Source organism: Mastigoproctus giganteus, chromosome 5, assembly GCF_048544385.1.
Source record: "Mastigoproctus giganteus isolate SK-2022 chromosome 5, ASM4854438v1, whole genome shotgun sequence".
Taxonomy (NCBI): Eukaryota; Metazoa; Arthropoda; class Arachnida; order Uropygi; family Thelyphonidae; genus Mastigoproctus; species Mastigoproctus giganteus.
Genome location: NC_143579.1, coordinates 193,364,219 through 193,386,130, shown reverse-complemented (window position 1 = coordinate 193,386,130; position 21,912 = coordinate 193,364,219). Strand labels below are relative to the sequence as shown.

General features: G+C 38.0%; 1 protein-coding gene across 1 annotated transcript in view; it reads right to left on the bottom strand.

The window, feature by feature from the left end:
• LOC150085960 (dynein axonemal heavy chain 8-like) overlaps nt 1–21,912 on the bottom strand; it is a 1,559,705-nt gene that overhangs the window by 909,066 nt on the left and 628,727 nt on the right. The window contains exon 39 of the mRNA XM_090374756.1: nt 13,160–13,332. Within this exon, the coding sequence (XP_090230882.1) occupies nt 13,160–13,332 (173 nt within the window). The remainder of the gene's footprint in view (nt 1–13,159; nt 13,333–21,912) is intronic.

Below are 21,912 nucleotides of genomic sequence, written 5' to 3'. Positions count from 1 at the left end.
CTTTGCTGCTTGCAACAAACTTGGAGGCAGTAGAAATTAAACTTAGTTTGGTTTCTACGAACAGTATGCTTCATCCATTACCCACCTGAGACAGAAATCTACCACACAGTTAATTGCTTTTCCTGTCTTAATTTTGGGGTTTAAATGGACATAACACCCTTCAGGTAATTCTAGCATTAATGTAGCAAGTTATAGCATCAAGTGTATGCTCATCAACAGTGACCTCTCAAGTCTAAATGTCAGAGCTAATATCTTTTTCCACATGGTCACCTGTACATTTTCTGTAATTGGTCTCTCTCTCTCTCTCTCTCTCTCTCTCTCTCTCTCTCTCCCCCCCCCCTTTCACTTGCTTGAGAGATGCAGAGAACCCATATGATAGTGACCCTAACTCTATATTGTGAGAACCATGTCTCCAGTTTTGGTTATCATGGCAGATAATTTATCAGGCTGACTAGAAATCCCTTCCAATATCAGGCAATGTTTGAAAATCACTACACCACGCAGCAACCAATTAATCTTGCAGTGATGTCATTGCAGAAAATATTGTCCATGCAGCTGCAATTGCAAACTCGAAAGCATTTACCTGTTTCTGCCATTGTGTTTATAGACATTACAATTTCTGTGCAGAATCCCTCACAGCATTGCAAAAACACTATATATGCAGATTCTTTTAGTTCATTGCAGGACTTATCAATAACGAAGTAATGAAGTAGTATAATCCTTATCCAGTCCTGTTCCAGGTGCAGTAGGGCTACATTACCTTTTGGACTTACTTTTGTATTTGTTTCTGTTATATTCTGAGCCACTTCGTATCTGAAGCATTGTATTGATTGGGCTGATGTCATAGACAAATCAGCAGTGACCTTAAATAACACCTCTCTGTTAATCCCTTATGCAGAAAACCAGCAAATAATATGTAAGAAACTATTTTCTCAATGTCAACATTCATGGCATAAGTCAGCTTAAAAAATATGGGCAACTCTTCTTGGGCTGACATCATTACTGGCATCCCTCATGGTTCAGTGCTCAGCACTTTACAGTGTTCAATAATATTGAAATTCATCAACAATATTGATAATAAAATAAGCCTGTCGTATCAAACTTATTTTCTAGATTTGTCAGTTGCTAGCTTGGGGGATTCATAGACTAATAGAGTAAAAGTACCCACAAGCAGAAGTGAAAGTGATTCTTGTATTGCTTCTATTGGACTGAGCAGCAGCCTACAAAGCGAGGTACTGGGGATTTCAAGGACTGCTGGGAGTCATCATGGAACAAGTAAATACATGGGTTGTGTGGTAACAAAGAGTAAGAACAGGTGCATGTATACCTGCATGTACACGGATGCTAGGAGTATAGTAAATAAATTTAATGAATGTGTGGTGAAGACATCAAAGGCTGATGTTGCTGGGATATCAGAGACATTGTGTCACACAGAGATAAGGAATGCAGAATTGGAAATTTGGGGGGATTACAATGTATACAGAAACAATAGACAGGATAGAAAGGAAGGAGGGAAACACATAAAATCTATCCACTTGACATGGGTGGAGAGTGCTGTGGGAGTCAGTTTGGTGTGACATAAGCACTGGGAAAATCAAGTTAAGAGTAGGAGTGCATTATTAGGACTAATATATCTGATGAGTACAACAAACAACTGTACAGAATAATAGAGTGGGCTAGTAAATCAGATTGTCTTATAATGGAGGATTTTAACTTCCCAGATATAGACTAGAACTTGTGGGTTAGTCAATCAGACTAACAAGACTTTTGTGGATTTATTGGATGATTTGTTTCTACAACAGCATGGCCAAAAGGCAACCAGAGGAAGTAATATTCTTCATCTAATTATCAGCATTGATTCTTTATGCATTAAGAATCTGTAGATAAAGAAACCACTAGGTGGCAATAATCACAGTGTGCTGTTGTGGGATTTACTCAGAGATAACTACCATCAGGGATAAGGGGTTTTTGCTTTGGAAGTTAGGAGAATACAGTGGTCTCAGAGAGTTTTTAAATTTTGTATGGGACCAACTAATGATATTACTAACAGCAAATTCTAAATGGGAACCATTCAAGGAATTAATCTTGGAAGCTACTAGGCTTTTCATACCAATTAAGAAATACTGTTCAAGGTTTAGACCTAAATAGATGTCAGATGAACAAATGAGACTCATGGCAGAAAATAAAAATGCATGGGATGCATATAAATTATCAGGAGGCACAGATACGTATGGTAGATATAAGATAGTCTGTAATCAAGTCACAAAGAACATTAGGCAAGCAATGGCAGATTAAAAAGAAATTTTTGTAAAAGGATGCAAAGAAAAACAGTAAAGACTTTACTTATATATGTAAACTCAAGAAGGAAGGGGATGAATCAGATTGGTCCCCTTGGTATCGACGGTTCAATTGTTGATGAACCTGCTGAGGCAGCTGACAAACTGAATGAGTATTTTACATCTACATTCACAGATGAGGAAGTCTGTACAGAAGTAGAGGCCAAAGGCTTATCAAATTCTGGCAGGAAGCAAAATGATTTTGTAATAACTGGAAGGGAAATTGTTGAAGTTCAACAAAAGAAAGGGACAACAAAGGGAATAAACAAACCCTTAGGTATAATTATGAAAGCTTCCTTAGACTCAGGGGAGGTCCACATGGACTGGAGATTTGAAATGTGTCCCCAAATCACAAAGGGAGAATCAAGGGGCAACACGTGTAATTACAGACCTGTTAGTTTACCTTCTGTTCCAGGGAAAATAATGGAGTTGCTGGTTAAAGAAGCAATGCAGGATAATCTAGACAAGACTGCAGTTATAGTTCAGACACCACATGGGTTTCTTAAGGTGAACTCTTGTCTGACAATTTTAATTGGATACTATGATGTGGTCTCAAAGGAACTGGGTGCAAAAAATAATTTTGATATCATATTCTTTGATTTTAGGAAAGCTTTTGATGGTGTTGCACATGGAAGACTACTGTACAAATTGGACCAGTATGGCATTAAGGGAAAGTTACTACAGGCCTCCGTAGCCGAGTGGGCAGGAGCGGGAGTGCAGTAGCACACGCTCTTTGAGTAGACCAAGGTTCAAGCCCCTGACTGCTGAATACGATCGATCTGCCAACCTGCACTGGACCAGCGTGGCAGATTATGGTCCATTTCCCTCAACATGAATTGTTGAGGAGGCTTCCATCCTGAAGTGGGTTGATAATGGCTTCACTTTACTTTTTTTTTTTTTTTTTACTACAATGAATAAAAGGATGGTTGAGTAGGCGAAGGCAAGAGAGAGTAGTAATCAATAGACACTGCTCTTCATGGACTAATGTTATTAGTAGAATCCCCCAGGGTTCAGTGTTGGGTCCATTTTTGTTTTCTGTACTTACCAATGATATTGATGAAGGTATATCAGGGTTAATATCTAAGTTTGCAGATGATACAAAGGTTGGCAGGGTTGTTAATGACAATAATGATAGTACACTACTGCAACAGGATCTGGAAAAGTTGAGCAGATGGGCTGAGGGGTGGCAACTGCAGTTTAACACTAACAAATGTAAAGTACTGCATACTGATAGCAGTAACCTGGGAATAATGTAACAACTAGCAGATATCTTTTAAGGGCACAAAATGTGATATAGTTGTACACGTGGGCACTAACGATATCAACAGTAGGAGACCGGCAGAATTGCTTAACAAGTACAGGTCAATGTTGAAAAAAAGCCGTGAAATAGGGTTGAATTTGAAAGTGTCTGCAATTCTGCCCAGACACGATAGGAGGGAGTATATGATGAGAGCCTTGTCGATCAATTCGGCCCTGGAAAGATTGTGCAAGGCTCAAGGGGTAGAATTTTTTTCAGCCTGGACTGTACTTGTTAACAGGAGGGATTGCTTCTACAGGGATGGGATACACTTAAATAGAAAGGGTGCAAGAATATTTGCTAATGCTATCGAGGCAGTGTTAGGTGGGTCGGAAAACTGCTAGCTTGGGGGGATACAAAGACAAATAGATTAACAGTAGCCACTGGCAGAGGTGAAAGAGATTCTTGCACTGCTTCTATTGGAATGAGCAGAAGCCTGAAAAACAAGATTCAGGATATTTCAGAGACTGCTGGGAGTCATTGCGGTACAAGTAAACACATGGGTTGTGTTAGGGTAGCTAAGAATAGAAATAGGTGCATGTATACTTGCTTGCACACCAATGCTAGGAGTTTAGTAAATAAATTTGATGAATTCGAGGTATTGCTCAAAACATCAAAGGCAGATATTGTTGGGATATCAGAGACTTGGTGTCACACAGATATAAGGAATGCAGAACTGGAATTTGGGGAGTACAACGTCTACAGAAAAGATAGACTGGATAGGAAGGGAGGAGGGGTTATGCTATTAGTTAAGAAATACACAAAATCCAAGGAAGTGAAGCCAGTGGACATCGCTGGACAGTGCAGTGTTGAGTCAGTTTGGTGTGACATAAGCATTGGGAGATCAAAATTGAGAGTAGGAGTGTGCTATAGGCCTAATGATTCTGATGAGTATAATAAGAAACTGTACAGGGAAATAGAGTGGGCCAGTAAATCAGAGAGTCTTATAATGGGAGATTATAATTTCCCAGATATTGACTGGAATTTGTGGGCTGGTCACTCACACACTAGCAAGGCTTTTGTGGATTTATTGGATGATTGTTTTCTACATCAGCATGTTCGGGAGGCAACTAGAGGGAGGAATACTCTTGATTTGATTATCAGCAGTGATTCTTCATGCATTAAGAATCTGTAGATAAATGAACCACTAGGTGGCAGTGATCACAGTGTGCTGAAGTGGGATTTACTCAAAGAGGTAACTACCATTAGGGGTAAAGGGAAGGGTTATTGCTTTCGTAAAGGCGACTACGATGGACTGAGACAGTATTTAAATTCTATACAGTGGGACCAACTGATGATGTTACCAACAGCAAATGCAAAATGGGAAGCATTCAAAGAACTTATCTTGGAAGCTACTAGACTTTACATACCAACTAAGAAATATTGTTCACGGTTTAGGCCTAAATGGATGTCAGATGAACTGATGAGGCATATGGCAGAGAAGAAACATGCATGGGATACATACAAATTAACACATGACACAGAAGCCTATGATAGATACAAGTTGATCTGTAACCAAGTTACAAAGGAGGTTAGGCAGGCGAAGGCAGATTACGAGAAATCTTTGGCAAGGGATGCAAAGAAAAACAGCAAAGAGTTCTTTACTTATGTAAACTCTAGAAGGAAGGGGATGAATCAGATTGGTCCACTTGATATCGATGGGTCAACTGTTGATGATCCTGCTCAGGTAGCTAACAAACTAAATGAATATTTTGCATCGACATTCACACATGAGGAGTTATTTATCGAGGGGAATGCCAGAGGTGTATTCAACTCTAGCAGTAAGCTAGAGAATCTTGTAATAACTGAGAGTAAAGTGGAGGAGAAATTGTTGAAGATAAACACAAGAAAGGAACCTGGGGTGGATGGGATCTATCCAGTTATATTAAAGGAGGCAGCAAAGGAAGTAAGCAAACCCTTAGCCATAATTATGAGAGCTTCCTTGGACTCAGGGGAGGTACCCATAGACTGGAGATGTGCAAATGTGACCCCAATTCACAAAGGAGGATCAAAAGCTGACACAAGCAATTATAGACCTGGGAGTTTAACTTCTGTTCCAGGAAAATTAATGGAGGCACTAGTTAAAGAAGCACTGCAGGATCATTTAGACAAGACTTCAGTTATAGCTCGGACACAGCATGGTTTTGTTAAGGGGAAGTCTTGCCTGACCAATTTGATTGGATACTATGATGCAGTCACAAAGGAACTGGATGCAGGGAATAACTTTGATATTATATACTTGGATCTTAGAAAGGCTTTTGATACTGTTGCACATGGAAGACTGCTGCACAAATTGGAGCAGTGTAACATTGGAGGCAAATTGCTGCTGTGGGTAAAGGGGTGGCTGAGGGGGAGAAGACAGAGAGTGGTAATCAATGGACACTGCTCGTCTTGGACTAATGTTATTAGTGGAGTCCCTCAGGGCTCAGTGTTGGGTCCATTATTGTTTTCTGTATTCATAAATGATATTGATGATGGTATATCAAGCTTAATGTCGAAGTTTGCAGACAATACAAAGGTAGGCAGGGTTGTCAAGGACACTACTGACACTATGCTGCTGCAACAGGATCTGGAAAGGTTGAGCAGATGGGCTGAGAGGTGGCAAATGAAGTTTAACATTGACAAATGTAAAGTACTACACATGGGAAACAGCAACGCCAGCGCAACGTATCAACTCTGTGGTATTACACTGACAGTGGTAGAGAATGAAAGGGACCTGGGGGTGGTTGTGCAGGCAGATATGAAGTTCTCTGAGCAGTGCAGACGGGCTGCAAGAGTAGCTCATGGTGTATTGTCAATGATATATAGGAATTTTTCTAGCAGGGATAAGGAGGTGATTATTCCCTTGTATAAGGCAATGGTCAGGCCACACCTAGAGTACTGTATACAACCCTGGAGGCCTCATTTCAAGAAGGATGTAGAGCTGCTGGAACGAGTACAGAGAAGGGCAACAAGATTAGTGAATGGAACAAAGGGGTGCTCTTACGAAGAAAGGCTTAAGATTTGCAAATTACAGTGTCTGGAGACTAGGCACCAGCGAGGTGATCTGATAGAAGTGTATAAAGCATTGAATGGTTTGAGCATCTCAATGCTGATGGGATTCTTCCTCTCGCTAAGAATAATCACCTGAGAGGGCATAAATTCAAATTGAGGAAAGACAGATGTAGGATAGACGTGCGGAAATTTGCCTTTAGCCAGCGAGTGGTTGGTTGGTGGAACAGACTTCCATCCCTTGTCGTGGAAGTTGATAGCCTAAATAAGTTTAAGGCTCAGCTGGACAGGTATTTTGAACGAACAGAGGGGTGAAGTGGGAGTGGTTTTTTTTTTTTTTTTTTTTTGGCTGATGCTGCATAAGCTTGCTTTCTTGCATCAAATGCCTCTACTAATGCTAACTGGTTGTACTACACTTAGGATAATGGTGAATGAAAAGGACCTGGAGTAGTTGTGCAGTCAGATATGAAGTTTTCTGAGCAGTACAGACAGGATGCAAGAGTAGATCATGGTGTCTTGTCAATTGTATACAGGAAATTTCTACCAAAGATGAGGAGGTGATTGTCCCCTTGTTTAAGGCAATGGTCAGGCCACACTCTTGAGTACTGCATACAGGTCCGGACGTCTCATTTTAGGAAGGATGTAGAGTTGCTGGAATGAGTACAGAGATGGGAAACAAGATTGGTGAGTGGAACAAAGGGTTCTTGTTACCAAGAAAGGCTTAAGTTCTGCAAACTGCAGCATCTGTCAACTAGGAACCTAAGAGATGATCTAATTGAGGTGTATAAGGCCTTAAATGGTTTGAGCAAGCTCAATGCTGATGGGATTCTTCCTCTTGCTCAGATTACTCACCTGAGGGGACATAAATTCAAATTGAGGAAAGACAATTGTAGAATATGTGTGTGGAAATTACCTTTAGCCAGCGGGTGGTTGACAGTTGGAACAAACCTCCATCTGTTGTAGTGGAAGGCAACATCTTAAATAAGTTTAAGGCAACTAATACAATCACCTTATTATTATTATTATTATTATTATTAGCCATATGGTGCAAGGAAGCCTGAGGCTTTTGCTGCACCAGCCAGAAATAAAAAAAAAAAAAAATTCTAATTTACCCTAAGAGAGAGAGAGAGAGAAAGAGAGAAGTAGAAGGAAATCACAACGGAAGAGAAGAATGATGATATCCAGCTCAGGACCCTGGGTGTGCCAAGCCCATGCTCACCAGATGTGAGCCCCTGGGGTTAAGGGCACCTTTTGTGCCCTTAAAAGATGATGATAAAAGATGATTAAAAGAGTGTCTTATAATGGGGCATTTTAATTTCCTGGATATTGACTGGAATTTGTGGTTGTTCACTCACACACTATCAAGGCTTTTGTGGATTTATTGGATGATTGTTTTCGACAGCAGCATGTTTGGTAGGCAACTAGAGGGAGTAATACTCTTGATCTGATTATCAGTAGTGATTCTTCATGCATCAAGAATCTGCAGATAAAGGAACCACTAGGTGGCAGAGATCACAGTGTACTGAAGTACTCAAGGGTAAAGGGAAGGGTTTTTGCTTTCCTAAAGATGACTATGGTGGTCTGAGACAGTATTTAATTTTATACAGTGGAACCAACTGATGATGTTACCAACAGCAAATTCAAAATGGGAAGCATTATAGAAGCTACTAGGCTTTTCATGTCAACAAAGAAATATTGTTCAAGATATAGGCTTAATGGATGTCTGATGAACTAATTAGACATGTGACAGAGAAGAAAAATGCATGGGATACATAAAAATTAACATGTGACACAGAAGCCTATGATAGATATAAGCTGGTATGTAACTAGGTTACAAAGGAGGTTAGACAGGCGAAGGAAGATTATGAGAAATCTTTGGCAAAGGATGCAAAGAAAAATAGCAAAGAGTTCTTTACTTATGTAAAATCTAGAAGGAAGAGGGTGAATCAGATTGGTCCACTTGATATCGATGGTTCAACTGTTGCTGATCCTACTCAGGATCATCAACAGACATTTTGCATCGACATTCACACACGAGGAGTTATTCAGGGAGGGGAATGCCAAAGGTGTATTCAACTCTGGCAGTAAGCTAGATAATCTTGTAATAACTGAGAGTAAAGAGGAGAAATTGTTGAAGATAAACACAAGAAAGGCACCTGGGGTGGATGGAATCTATCCAGTTATAGTAAAGGAGGTGGCAAAGGAAGAAAGCAAACCCTTAGCCATAATTATGAGAGCTTCCCTGGACTCAGGGGAGGTACCCATGGACTGGAGATGTGCAAATGTGACCCCAATCAACAAAAGAGCATCAAAGGGAGATACAGGTAATTACAGACCTGTTAGTTTAACTTCTGTTCCAGGGAAATTAATGGAGGCACTGGTTAAAGAAGCATTGCAGGATCATCTAGACAAGACTTCAGTTATAGATTGGACACAACATGGGTTTGTTAAGAGGAAGTCTTGTCTGACTAATTTGATTGAATACTTTGATGAAATCACAAAGGAACTGGATGCAAAGAATAACTATGATATCATATATTTGGATCTTAGAAAAGCCTTTGATACTCTTCCACACTGCTGCACAAATTGGAGCAGTGTGGTATTGGAGGCAAATTGCTGCAATGGATAAAGGGATGGTTGAATGGGAGAAGACAGAGAGTGGTAATCAATGGACACTGTTCTTAGTGGACTAATGTTATTTGTGGAATCCCTCAGGGTTCATTGTTGTTTTCTGTATTTATAAATGATATTGATGATGGTATATCAGATTAAACCGATATACCAAGTTTGCAGATGATACAAAGGTTGGCAGGGTTGTTAATGACACTACTGACAGTACACTGCTGCAACAGGATCAAGCAAAGTTGAACAGATGGGCTGAGAGGTGGCAAATGAAATTTAACATTGATAAATGTTAAGTACTACCCACATATGGAAAGCAGTAATCCCAGAGTAATGAATCAACTCTGTGATATCACACTGACAGTGGTAGAGAATGAAAAGGACCTGGGAGTAATTGTGCAGGCAGATATATTTTCTGAGCAGTGCAGACAGTCTACAAAAGTACTTTGATGAAGTCAAAGTACTCTTGCAGAGTACTTCAAAGTAGCACATGGTGTTTTGTCAATGATATACAGAAATTTTTCTAGCAAGGATAAGAAGGTGATTATCCCATTGTATAAGGCAAAGGTCAGGCCACACCTTGAGTACTGTATACAGGTCTGGAGGCCTCATTTTAAGAAGGATGTAGAGCTACTGGAACAAGTACAGAGAAGGGAAACAAGATTAGTGAATGGAACAAAGGGTTGCTCTTATGAAGAAAGGCTTAAATTTTCAAATTACAGTGTCTGGAGACTAGACATTCGCGAGGTTATCTGATTGAGGTGTATAAAGCCTTGAATGGTTTGAGCATGCTCAATGTGGATGGGCTTTTTCCTCTTGCTCAGAATAGAGAGGGTATAAATTCAAATTAAGGAAAGACGGTTGTAGGATAGATGTGCAGAAGTTTGCCTTTAGCCAGCAGGTGGTTGATTGGTGGAACAAACTTCCATCTGTCATTGTAGAAGTTGATAGCTTAAATAAATTCAAGGCAGAACTTGACAAACATTTGAAACAAATGGATGGGTGAAATAAGGGGGTTTTATTTTTGGTTGATGCTATATAAGCTTGCTTTCTTGTATCGTATGCCTTTGCTAATACTAATGCTAAAAAGTCGAAATTATTTGTGAGTTAGAATGTGGCGCAAAAAATGTTGAAGTGTGCAAAAAGTGTCTTTGTCCTCTTCAATAGTAATGACATTGTGGAAGAATAAACATGTTTACATTTTGGCACTGGAAAATAACATAAAAGGAAAAAAAAAATTTTTTTTTAGAAAGTACGAGGTTACAAACACTGATTAAGCATTGCTCAATGGTTCACTACAGAAAGAAGTGCTGGATTGTCAATAGACGGTCCGACCTTGAAGACCCAAGCAGAAAAATTTGCTAAACCATTTGGACGTAATGATTTTGTATGTTCGTTGTTACAATGGTTGGCTGAATCAATTTAAAAAACAAATACAAGCAAATTAATATAAATAATATGTAAGTATATACTAATATTATTTTTTTCTCTCTAATATTTCTTTTGTTTTTTTATCTATCTTTTTATCAAGTTATTGAGAATTAAAAAAAAAAACTGGAGATAGATTTCACTCATCACTGATATAGTGAGTAGCAGTTATAGCGAGGTAATTTTGTTGGTCTCTTGATGCTCATTATAACTAAGTTCGATTGTATAATAAAAATCATTTTAATAAAATACTTATGTATTTTATTACGATTATTACATAATAAAATATTGCTAATGCTTGTGCTTCTATCATAAGCAAGCTTGTTCCCGATCTCTTCTTTGATCTTCTATCCAAACAGATAACAGATGTTGCATATCTTCTAATTCTTTGTCTTGATCTAATGAATTTTGTTACACTTGGAGTTGTTCATGCTATGAAAGTTGCTTTTGTTTTCTCTGCATTCTTTTTAATTGTTGCCTCGTTTATCACATGTTCTTTCATTTCACTCAAAGCATTTCACAATTTTGTATTTTTCTTCTATCGATATTACTTTTGTTTTTTCTCTCTAAACGTACAGTATTTTCACCAGGACGCTTCCTTTCCACATTTTTTTCAAGTATTTTACTCATTTTTAGGGAATAAAGCAATTACAATATTTAAAAAAAAAAAAAAAAAAAAAAAAGAGCAGGCATGCTTGATACGCATAAACAAAGCAGATTTCGTGTAGCAACTGAAAGGCAGAAACACACTATCAGCTCACATTTTGCTAAAGTACATATCTGAAGGTCACTACCATAAAATAAAAATAATTTGCAGTTTCTGGTTTGTTGGGCATTCCTCCTAGTGGAATGTGTTATAAACGGGTAGTAAACAACTCGATCTAACTGCATTTCGATAACGCCGATAGCTGGAATTCTGTGAGTTTTTACATTATTCTGGTGAAATGTGTTTCCTCTTCATGAAATCTTCAATCACATAAAAAACAAATCAGAATCTTCTCTTCATTCCTATTGTGTTGTGTTCAGTTGGGACGATTCCCACCTTTGACTGCCATTTCTTGTAAACACAAAGGCGAATCGTGCATAAGTAAATTCGGTTCGTGTTATACACAACATCGTTCCCCTATTTATAAATTGTGTATGATCAAATTTATGCAGTGTAAATAAGTGTTATATGAGGACTGACTGTACTGCATATGTGTAGCTGTAACCCTGGCATAACGTACCAACTATGTGGTACTATACTCATGATAGTGGAAAATGAAAAAGACCTGGGGCAAAATTTGCAGTCAGAAATTTCTCTGAGAAGTGCAGATAGATTGCCAGGAGGCCAGCACATGAGGGTTTCATCAACGATATACAGGAATTTTGCCAGCAGGGATAAGGAGATGATTGTCCTATTGTATAAGGCAATGGTCAGACATCTTGAGTACTATATGCAGGTCTAGAGAGGTCTCATTTTATGAAGAATACAGAGAGCTGCTCAAATGGATACAGAGAAGGGTAACAACATTGGTGAGGGGAACAAATAAACAGGTGGCCATAAGAGCAAAGGATTCAGTTATACAAATTGCAGCATCTAGAGACTAGGCACCCACAAGGTGATCTGATTAAGGTATTTAAAGATTTGGGAATAAGCAAGCTCAATGCTGATGGGATCCTTAAATTCACTGAGGAAGGATGGTTGCAGAGATGTGTGGAAGTTTGTCTTTAGACAGCGGGTAGCGGTTGATAGCAGGAAAAAACTCCCATCCCATCTGTTGACTAGTTCTTCCTTGAATAAATTCAAGGAGAACTAGGCAAACTATTGGAGGGGAAATGGGAAGGGTGTTTGGGGGGGGGCTGATGTGGGATTTAAGTTTGTTTTCTTGCATCATTTCCCACTACTAATACTAATTAGTATACGCTTGCTTTCTTGCATCCACTGCCACCACTATTAATACTAAATAGTAATGACAAATGATACAAGAAAGCAAGCGTATACATTATCAGCCAAAAAATAAGGAAAACCTACTCCTTAAAAGTTTGGATTCAAATTTATTTTGGATTAATTTATTCAAACTATCCACTTTTACAACACCAGATGGAGGTTTGTTTGAACAATCAACTAAACAACTGGCTAAAGGCAAACTTCTGCACAGTTTAACCACCTCTGTTTAGATCATTCTTATTAAAATATATTAAATACATTTAGCACCTTGTTTGCTTACAAAGAGCTAAACATAGTGCTATTATTCCTTTCTGAAGCTAAAATTTACTATAATTATTAAATATATTGTTTTTTCACACATTATTAATTCTTTACAAATAAATCTAATTAACTGCAAATAAGTTACACACGATATACATGCCTAATATAAAAATAACAGTTGAATCTCAATGTGATTTAGCAAAAGATATATTAAAAGAATTCAAACTATCTTTGCTTAACAGATTTTTTAATACTGAGGAGTGAAACAAAACAATAATAATAATATCGGCAAACCTATCAGTGAGAGGTGTAATTACTAAGCGATCAGTGCATCCCAGAAATTCATTTTGATAGATAAAGTTTACATCTGTTATTTTAACAAGACAATAATCATCCTCCACTGTGAAGTAAAACCTTGCTTGCTTTAACCATTCAAAATCTGTTGGAACTCTGATGTTCTTCTTTACCTATAAATTTATTAATGATTGCTATATTTTACAGAAGGATCTAATTTTGGGACATGAAATGTAACTGACACAGGCACAGAAACTAATGCAAAAATTAATAAAATTTTATGATTTAATGATAAAGCATTAATATTAATAATTATTTAAACATCCTTATTATAAATTCAGAAGTGTGTATTTTATTTTAATCAGTATATTATGCATTTAGGGAAAAAAATTCAAGAAGAAAACATTCCACTTATCTAATATAATAAATCAGTGTTTGCATTTCCACATGTAATACGGAAAAATAATATTTTGGGATACAGATGCACAATTTATATTTGAAAATTACTAATGAAGTTCAAAAGAGAATCCAAAATAATTATTTTCAAATATCTTAATAATTCATAAATAAGTGAATACAGACATATGTAGAATGTTATTAAGCTTCATAAACATATATACTAAATATTGAATTAACCTCAAGAATTACCAAAAAAAAAAAAAAAAAAAAAAAGAAAGAAAGAAAGCCTAATGTAATGAGAAGGCCAGGTATGTCATCTTGTTGTTTGAAACAAAATCACCCACCACAGTTTCAATAACATTACGAGTGCAAATAGGAAGAGTTATCACCAAATAAAAAGGCATAAAGACAATGGCTACAACTATTTCTGGAAACTGGATCTGTATACAAAAGACACATTCTAGACATCTATATGCTTCCTAGAAACTGTAACACCAATATAAACATTTTCCCAAAGTCCATTAAAGTCAGCAAGATGAAAACCTGACATGAACTGCTGATTCCAAAATCAATGGAAAATGAGCTTTAGTGCAAATGTTTTAAAACTGCGTGCAACCAATTAGAAAAACTGCAATGCTGTCAAAGTTTAGAGGCAGCAAATTATCATGCACATTGAGAAACTTTTCATGCTGAATGTTACAAATGATCTGTCACATGTATGTACAGAGACAAGTCAACATTCTACATCTATGGTAATGTTAATAAACATAACACTATATTTAGAGTTTTCAAAAAAAAACCCCAAATAGTAACAAAGTAGCACGTTAGGTGCAGCTGAAACCTGAATGTATGGTATAGATTTCTCTGAGACAAAGGTTATTGGATTTATTTTAGCACGTTCGAGAGGCAACTAGAGAGGGTAATACTTTTGATCTGGTTATCAGCAGTGATCATTCATCTATTAAGAATTTGTAGATAAAGGAACTACAACGTGGCAGTGATCACAGTGTACTGATGTTCGATTACTTAAAGATATAATTACCATCAGGGGTAAAGGAAAGGATTTTTGCTTCCGTAAAGGTAACTACAGTGGTCTCAGAGTGTTTTAAAATTCTGTACTGTGGGACCAACAAATGATGTTACCAACAGCAAATTCTAAGTGGGAAGCATTCAAGGAATTAACTGTGGATGCTACTAAATGTTTCATACCTATTAAAAAATACTGTTCAAGGCCTAAATAGTTGTAAAATGATCTAATGAGATTCATGACAGAGAAGAAAAATGCATGGGATGCATATAAATTATCAGGCCCATGGCAGATATACGCTAGTCTGTAAACAAGTCAAAAAGGAGGTTAAGCAGGCGAAGGCACATTACAAGAAATCTTTCGCAAAGGATGCTAAGAAAAACAGCAAGGATTTCTTTACTTATATAAACTCTAAAAGGAAGGGGATGAATCAGATTGGTCCACTTGATATCGATGGTTCGACTGTTGATGATGCTACTCAGACAGCAAACAAACTGAATGAGTATTTTGCATCTCCATTCACTCATGAGGAGTTATTAAGGATTGAAAATGCCAGAAGGTTATCAAATTGTAGCAGGGTGCTTAATGATTTTGTAATAACTGAGAGCAAAGTGGAGGAGAAATTGTTAAAGTTAAACATAAGAAAGGCACCTGGGATGAACGGGATCTATCTAGTTATATTAAAGGAGGTGGCAAAGGAACTATGCAAACCCTTACCCGTAATTACGAGAGCATCCTTAGACTCAGGGGAGGTCCACACAAATTGGAGGTGTGCAAATGTATTCCCAATTCACAAAAGGGGATCGAAGGGTGACACGAGTAATTACAGACCAGTTAGTTTAACTTCTGTTCTAGGTAAAATGATGGAACCACTGGTTAAAGATGCATTGCAGGATCATCTAGACAAGACTGCAGCAATAATTCAGACACAGCATAGGTTTGTTAAAACGACTGACAAATTTTACAGGATATTATGATGTGGTTACAAAGGAACTGGATGCAAAAAATAATTTTGATATCATATATTTGGATTTCAGGAAAGCTTTTGATACTGTTGCATATGGAAGACTACTGTAAAAATTTGAGCAGAATGGTATTAAGGGTAAGTTGCTAAAATGGATAAAAGGATGGTTCAGTATGAGAAGACAGAGGGTGGTAATCAATGGGTGCTGCTCTTCGTGGACTAATGTTATCAGTGGAGTCCCACAGGGTTGAGTGTTGGGTCCACTGTTGTTTTGTATATTTATCAATGATATTGATGAAGGTATATCAGGTTTACTGTCGAAGTTTGCAGATGATACAAAGGTTGGCAGGGTTGTTAATGACAGTAATGGCAGTGTGCTACTGCAACAGGATCTAGATAATTTGGGCAGATAGGCTAAGAAGTGGCAACTGAAGTTTAACCTTGACAAATGCAGAGTACTACATATGGGTAGAAGTAACCCGAGAGAAAAGTACCAACTGTGTGGTACTACACTTAATGTGGTAGAAAATGAAAAAGACCTGGGATTAATTGTGCAGCCAGATATGAAGTTTTCTGAGCAATGCAGACAGGCTGCCAGAGCAGGTCATGGGGTTTTGTCAATGATATATAGGAATTTTGCTAGCAGGGAAAAGGAGGTGATTGTCCTGTATAAGGCAATGGTCAGACCACATCTTGAGTACTGCGTACAGGTCTGGAGGCCTCATTTTAGGAAGAATGTAGATTTGCTTGAGCGTGTACAGAGAAGGGCAACAAGATTGGTGAGGGGAATGAAGGGATCCTCTTACCAAGAGAGGCTTAAGTTCTGCAAACTGCAGCGGCTGGAGACTAGGCACCTGCTAGGTGATCTGATTGAAGTGTATAAGGCCTTGAATGGGTTGAGCATGCTGAATTCAGATGGGATTTTTCCACTTGTTCAGATTACGAACCTAAGGGGGCATAAATTCAAATTGAGGAAAGACAGCTATAGAATAGATGTGTGGAAATTTGCCTTTAGCCAGTGGGTGGTTAATTGCTGGAACAAACTTCCATCTGTCACTGAGGAAGTTAAACAAATTTAAAGATATGTTATGTTAAATATATGTTAAACAAATTTAAAGAGGAACTGGACAAACATTCAGAGGGAATGGTTGTGTGAATTTTTTTTTTTCTTGGCTGATGCTATGCTATATAAGCACATGCACTTGTTTTCTTGCATCACATGCCATGGTTACTATTACTATTTCTCCATAAGGATACACAGCATATCAGAATCTGTTAGAACTTTATGTGGTTGGAAAATTAGCAATCATCCACAAAGAAATAATTCTTTGAATTAACAATGTCCACAAAGAAATAATTCTTTGAATTAACAATGTCCACAAAGAATTAACAATGTCCACTAAGAAATAATTCTATTTGTGAATTCCTAAAAGAAAATTTTTAAGGTTGCCTGAAAATTTTCATTAAGGAATGGGATAATTTGCTGGCACCACACTCAAATACTGTAATAAAGCATTCTGCACTGCGGTAACACACTTACCAGCCTTGAAGCAGAGGAGCCCAGATTCTGTTGCAACTGTTTGTAAATATTATTTCAAAAATGCTATGCATGGGGATAGGGGGCATGAATTCCTTTGAGATATTCTACAATGGTCATGTCATAGGGAAACTTATCAAACCAAATATAAAACTTAATGACATTATCTATTCAATGATGAAATTTAAGTACTCCATATTTATTCATTCTACAATTAAAGTAAAGTTGAAACTGGATCATAATTATTTGATACCCTGCATGTATCACTGATTAGCCAACAGATATGACTTGCATTGTAAATGGCCAAGAGTTAATGTTATTAATGTTAGTTTAATGCCAGTACCCAACCAGCCATCTTTGTGTCATTGGTAAATGCTGATGATTCAGCAAACTTAGACATTATACTTAAAATACCTTAAAATCACTATTATTAATGAATATTAGAAACAGTATGGGGGGGGGAGAAGAACTGAACACTGGGATCCTATTTATAAACATTAGTCCATGAAGAGCAGTGGCCATTTATAACTACATTCTGTCTCCTCCCAATTAAACACCCCTTTATCCATAGTAGTAACTAGATCTTAATGCCACTCTGCTTAAATTTATACAACAATCATTCATGAGAGACAGGTCAAAAGTTTTACTGAAATCTAAGTAAATGATGCCAACATTATTTCTTCCATCCAGTTCTTTACATACAACCTCAAAGTAGCTAGTTAAATTAGTCAGACATGATTTGCACTTAAGAAAGCTGTGCTGTGACAGCCCTTATATACTTCTCCAGATTATCTTGAATTGTATTCTTAACTAAGAACTCAATAATCTTTCCTGATATAGTTGATGATATAGTTTCAAACACAGTTTAAAACTGGTCTATAGTTGCTCATTTTACCCTTTGAGCCACCTTTTCAATAGGCAAATTGGAGATATAAAGACTTCAACTGATGCAAACATACATGGAATCAGTAAATATTATTTCATAAATGCTATGCATGGGGGTAGGCAGGGAATTCCTTTGAGATATTCTACAATTACCTTATGAAAGAAAGGTAAACTGCAGCCATTATCAACCTACTGTTGGTAACAGTCGATGGTTCGACTGTTGATGATCCTGCTCAGATAGCAAACAAACTGAATGAGTATTTTGTATCTACATTCACACATGAGGAATTATGGTTTTAAAATGGCAGAAGGTTATCAAATTGTAGCAGGATACTTAATGATTTTGTAATAACTGAGAGACCAGGAAAAAGCCGTAGCTTTCTGTAATCACTTTATCTCAAGTGTGAATAACCTTTTTAAAGACGAATTTGACTCTAGAGATAATGCAACGAGAGAATTTGTCAAGCGCTCAATGAGGAGCTCTTTTTTTCTCACTCCGCTCTCAGATCAAGAGATTTTAGATGCAGGACATCAATTAAAAGAAAAGGGAGCCCCTGACTTTGATGAAATATCTCCTGCTCTGCTGAAAAAGGTACTTAACTCAATTCCACTGAAGTATATTTACAATCTTTCTTTTCAATCTGGTAAATTCCCGTCTCAATTCAAAAAAGCAGTCATTGTTCCTGTTCCTAAGGGGAAAGATTGATAACCCTATCAACAATTTTCGTCCAATAGCTCTACTCTCAGTTTTTGCAAAATTATTCGAAAAAATTCTTCACTGCAGACTCATGGGCTTCCTGGAAGTCAATCAGCTTATCCATTAACAACAGTACACTTATCGTTCAAAAAGATCCACTGAGCTGGAAATTGTTGACTTCTACTCTAGGATCACAGACTGTCTTGAAAAGGGTAACTATGCAATAGCACTGTTTCTAGACCTATCAAAAGCTTTTGACTGCATAAATCATAATATCCTACTCAACAAGCTCAACAATCTTGGCTTGAGCAGAAAAATTAACCTTCTCCTTGAAGACTACCTTACTGATAGGCCATTTGTCGTTAAAATAAACCAGTCTTTTTCAGACATTTCTTATTTCTCCAGGGGAGTACCTCAAGGCTCACTTCTCGGACCTATCCTATTTGTTCTTTACATTAATGAATTTCTCTCTCATCTTCCATCTTCCCACCTAGTAGTATTCTGATGACATTTCCATTCTAATCACTGATAAAGACCCTAACCAACTTCAATGCAAGATCTCTGCCCTGCACTCTGAAATGCATAGTTAGCATTAGCATTAGTAGAGGCATATGATGCAAGAAAGCAAGCTTATTCAGCATCAGCCAAAAAAAAAAAAAAAAATAACCACTACTCCCATTTGACCCCTCCGTTCGTTCGAAATACCTGTCCAGCTGAGCCTTAAATTTATTTAGGCTATCAACTTCAACAACAAGCGATGGGAGTCTATTCCACAAACCAACTGCCCGCTGGCTAAAGGCAAATTTCCGCACATCTATCCGACATCCGTCCTTCCTCAATTTGAATTTATGCCCTCTCAGGTGATTATTCTGAGCAAGAGGAAGAATTCCATCGGCATTGAGCATGCTCAAGCCATTCAAAGCCTTATACACCTCAATCAGATCACCTCGCCGATGCCTAGTCTCCAGGCTCTGTAATTTACAAAACTTAAGCCTTTCTTCGTAAGAGCAACCCTTTGTTCCATTCACTAATCTTGTTGCCCTTCTCTGTACTCGTTCGAGCAGCTCTACATCCTTCTTGAAATGAGGCCTCCAGACCTATATACAGTACTCAAGGTGTGGCCTGACCAATGCCTTATACAAGGGAATAATCACATCCTTATCCCTGCTAGAAACATTCCTGTATATCATTGACAAGACACCATGAGCTACTCTTGCAGCTCGTCTGCACTGCTCAGAGAACTTCATATCTGCCTGCACAATTACCCCCAGGTCCTTTTCATTCTCTACCACTGTCAGCGTAGTACCACAGAGTTGATACGTTGATCTGGGGTTACTGTTTCCCATATGTAGTACTTTACATTTGTCAATGTTAAACTTCATTTGCCACCTCTCAGCCCATCTGCTCAACCTTTCCAGATCCTGTTGCAGCAGCATAGTATCAGTAGTGTCCTTAACAACCCTGCCAACCTTGGTATCGTCTGCAAACTTGGACATTAAGCCTGATACACCATCATCAATATCATTTATAAATACAGAAAACAACAATGGACCCAACACGGAACCCTGAGGAACTCCACTAATAACATTAGTCCACGTTGAGCAGTGTCCATTGATTACCACTCACTGTCCTCTGCCGCTCAACCATCCCTTTATCCATAGCAGCAATTTGCCTCCAATGCCACACTTCTCCAATTTCTGCAGCAGTCTTCCATGTGCAACAGTATCAAAAGCCTTTCTAAGATCCAAATATATAATATCAAAGATATTCCCTGCATCCAGTTCTTTTGTGACTACATCATAGTATCCAATCAAATTGGTCAGACAAGACCTGCCCTTAACAAAACCATGCTGTGTCTGAGCTATAACTGAATTCTTGTCCAGATGATCCTGCAGTGCTTCTTTAACCAGTGCCTCCATTAATTTTCCTGGAACAGAAGTTAAACTAACAGGTCTATAATCACTTGTGTCAGCCTTTGATCCTCCTTTGTGAATTGGGGTTACATTTGCACGTCTCCAGTCCATGGGTACCTCCCCTGAGTCCAAAGAATCTCTCATAATTATGGCTAGGGGTTTGCTTACTTCCTTTGCTAGCTCCTTTAATATAACTGGATAGATCCCATCCACCCCTGGTGCCTTTTTTTATGTTTATCCTCAGCAATTTCTCCTCCACTTTCCTCTCAGTTATTAGAAAATAATCTAGCTCACTGCCAATGTTTACTTCACCTACGACATTCCCCTTCCTGAATAACTCCTCATGTGTGAATGTAGAGGCAAAATACTCATTTAGATTGTTAGCCACCTGAGCAGGATCCTCAACTGTTGAACCATCAACATCCAGTGGACCAATCTGATTCATCCCTTTCCTTCTTGAGTTTAAATAGGTAAAGAACTCTTTTCTGTTTTTCTTTGCGTCCTTTGCCAAGGATTTCTCATAATCTGCCTTTGCCTGCCTAATCTCCTTTGTGACTTGGTTACAGACCAACTTATATCTATCATAGGCTTCCATGTCACCCATTAATTTGTATGTATCTCATGCATTTTTCTTCTCTGCCATATGTCTCATTAGTTCATCTGACAACCATTTAGGCCTGAACCTTGAACAATATTTCTTGGTTGGTATGTAAAGCCTGGTATCTTCCAAGATTTGTTCCTTGAATGCTTCCCATTTTGAATTTGCTGTTGGTAACATCATCAGTTGGTCCCACTGTATAGAATTTAAATACTGTCTCAGACCATCATAGTCGCCTTTACGAAAGCAAAAACCCTTCCCTTGATGGTAGTTACCTCCTTGAGTAAATCCCACTTCAGCACACTGTGATCACTGCCACCCAGTGGTTCCTTTATCTGCAGATTCCTAATGCATGAAGAATCACTACTGATAATCAGATCAAGAGTATTACTCCCTCTAGTTGCCTCCCGAACATGCTAGTGTAGAAAACAATCATCCAATAAATCCACAAAAGCCCTGCTAGTGTGTGAGTGACCAACCCACAAATTCCAGTCAATATCTGGGAAATTAAAATCCCCCATTATAAGACTCTCTGATTTACTGGCCCATTCTATTTCCCTGTACAGTATCTTATTATACTCATCAGAGTCATTAGGCCTATAGCACACTCCTACTCTCAATTTTGATTTACCTATGCTTATGTCACACCAAACTGACTCGACACTGCCCTGTCCATCAATGTCGACTGGCTTCACTTCCTTGGATTTTATGTGTTTTTTAACTAATAGCATAA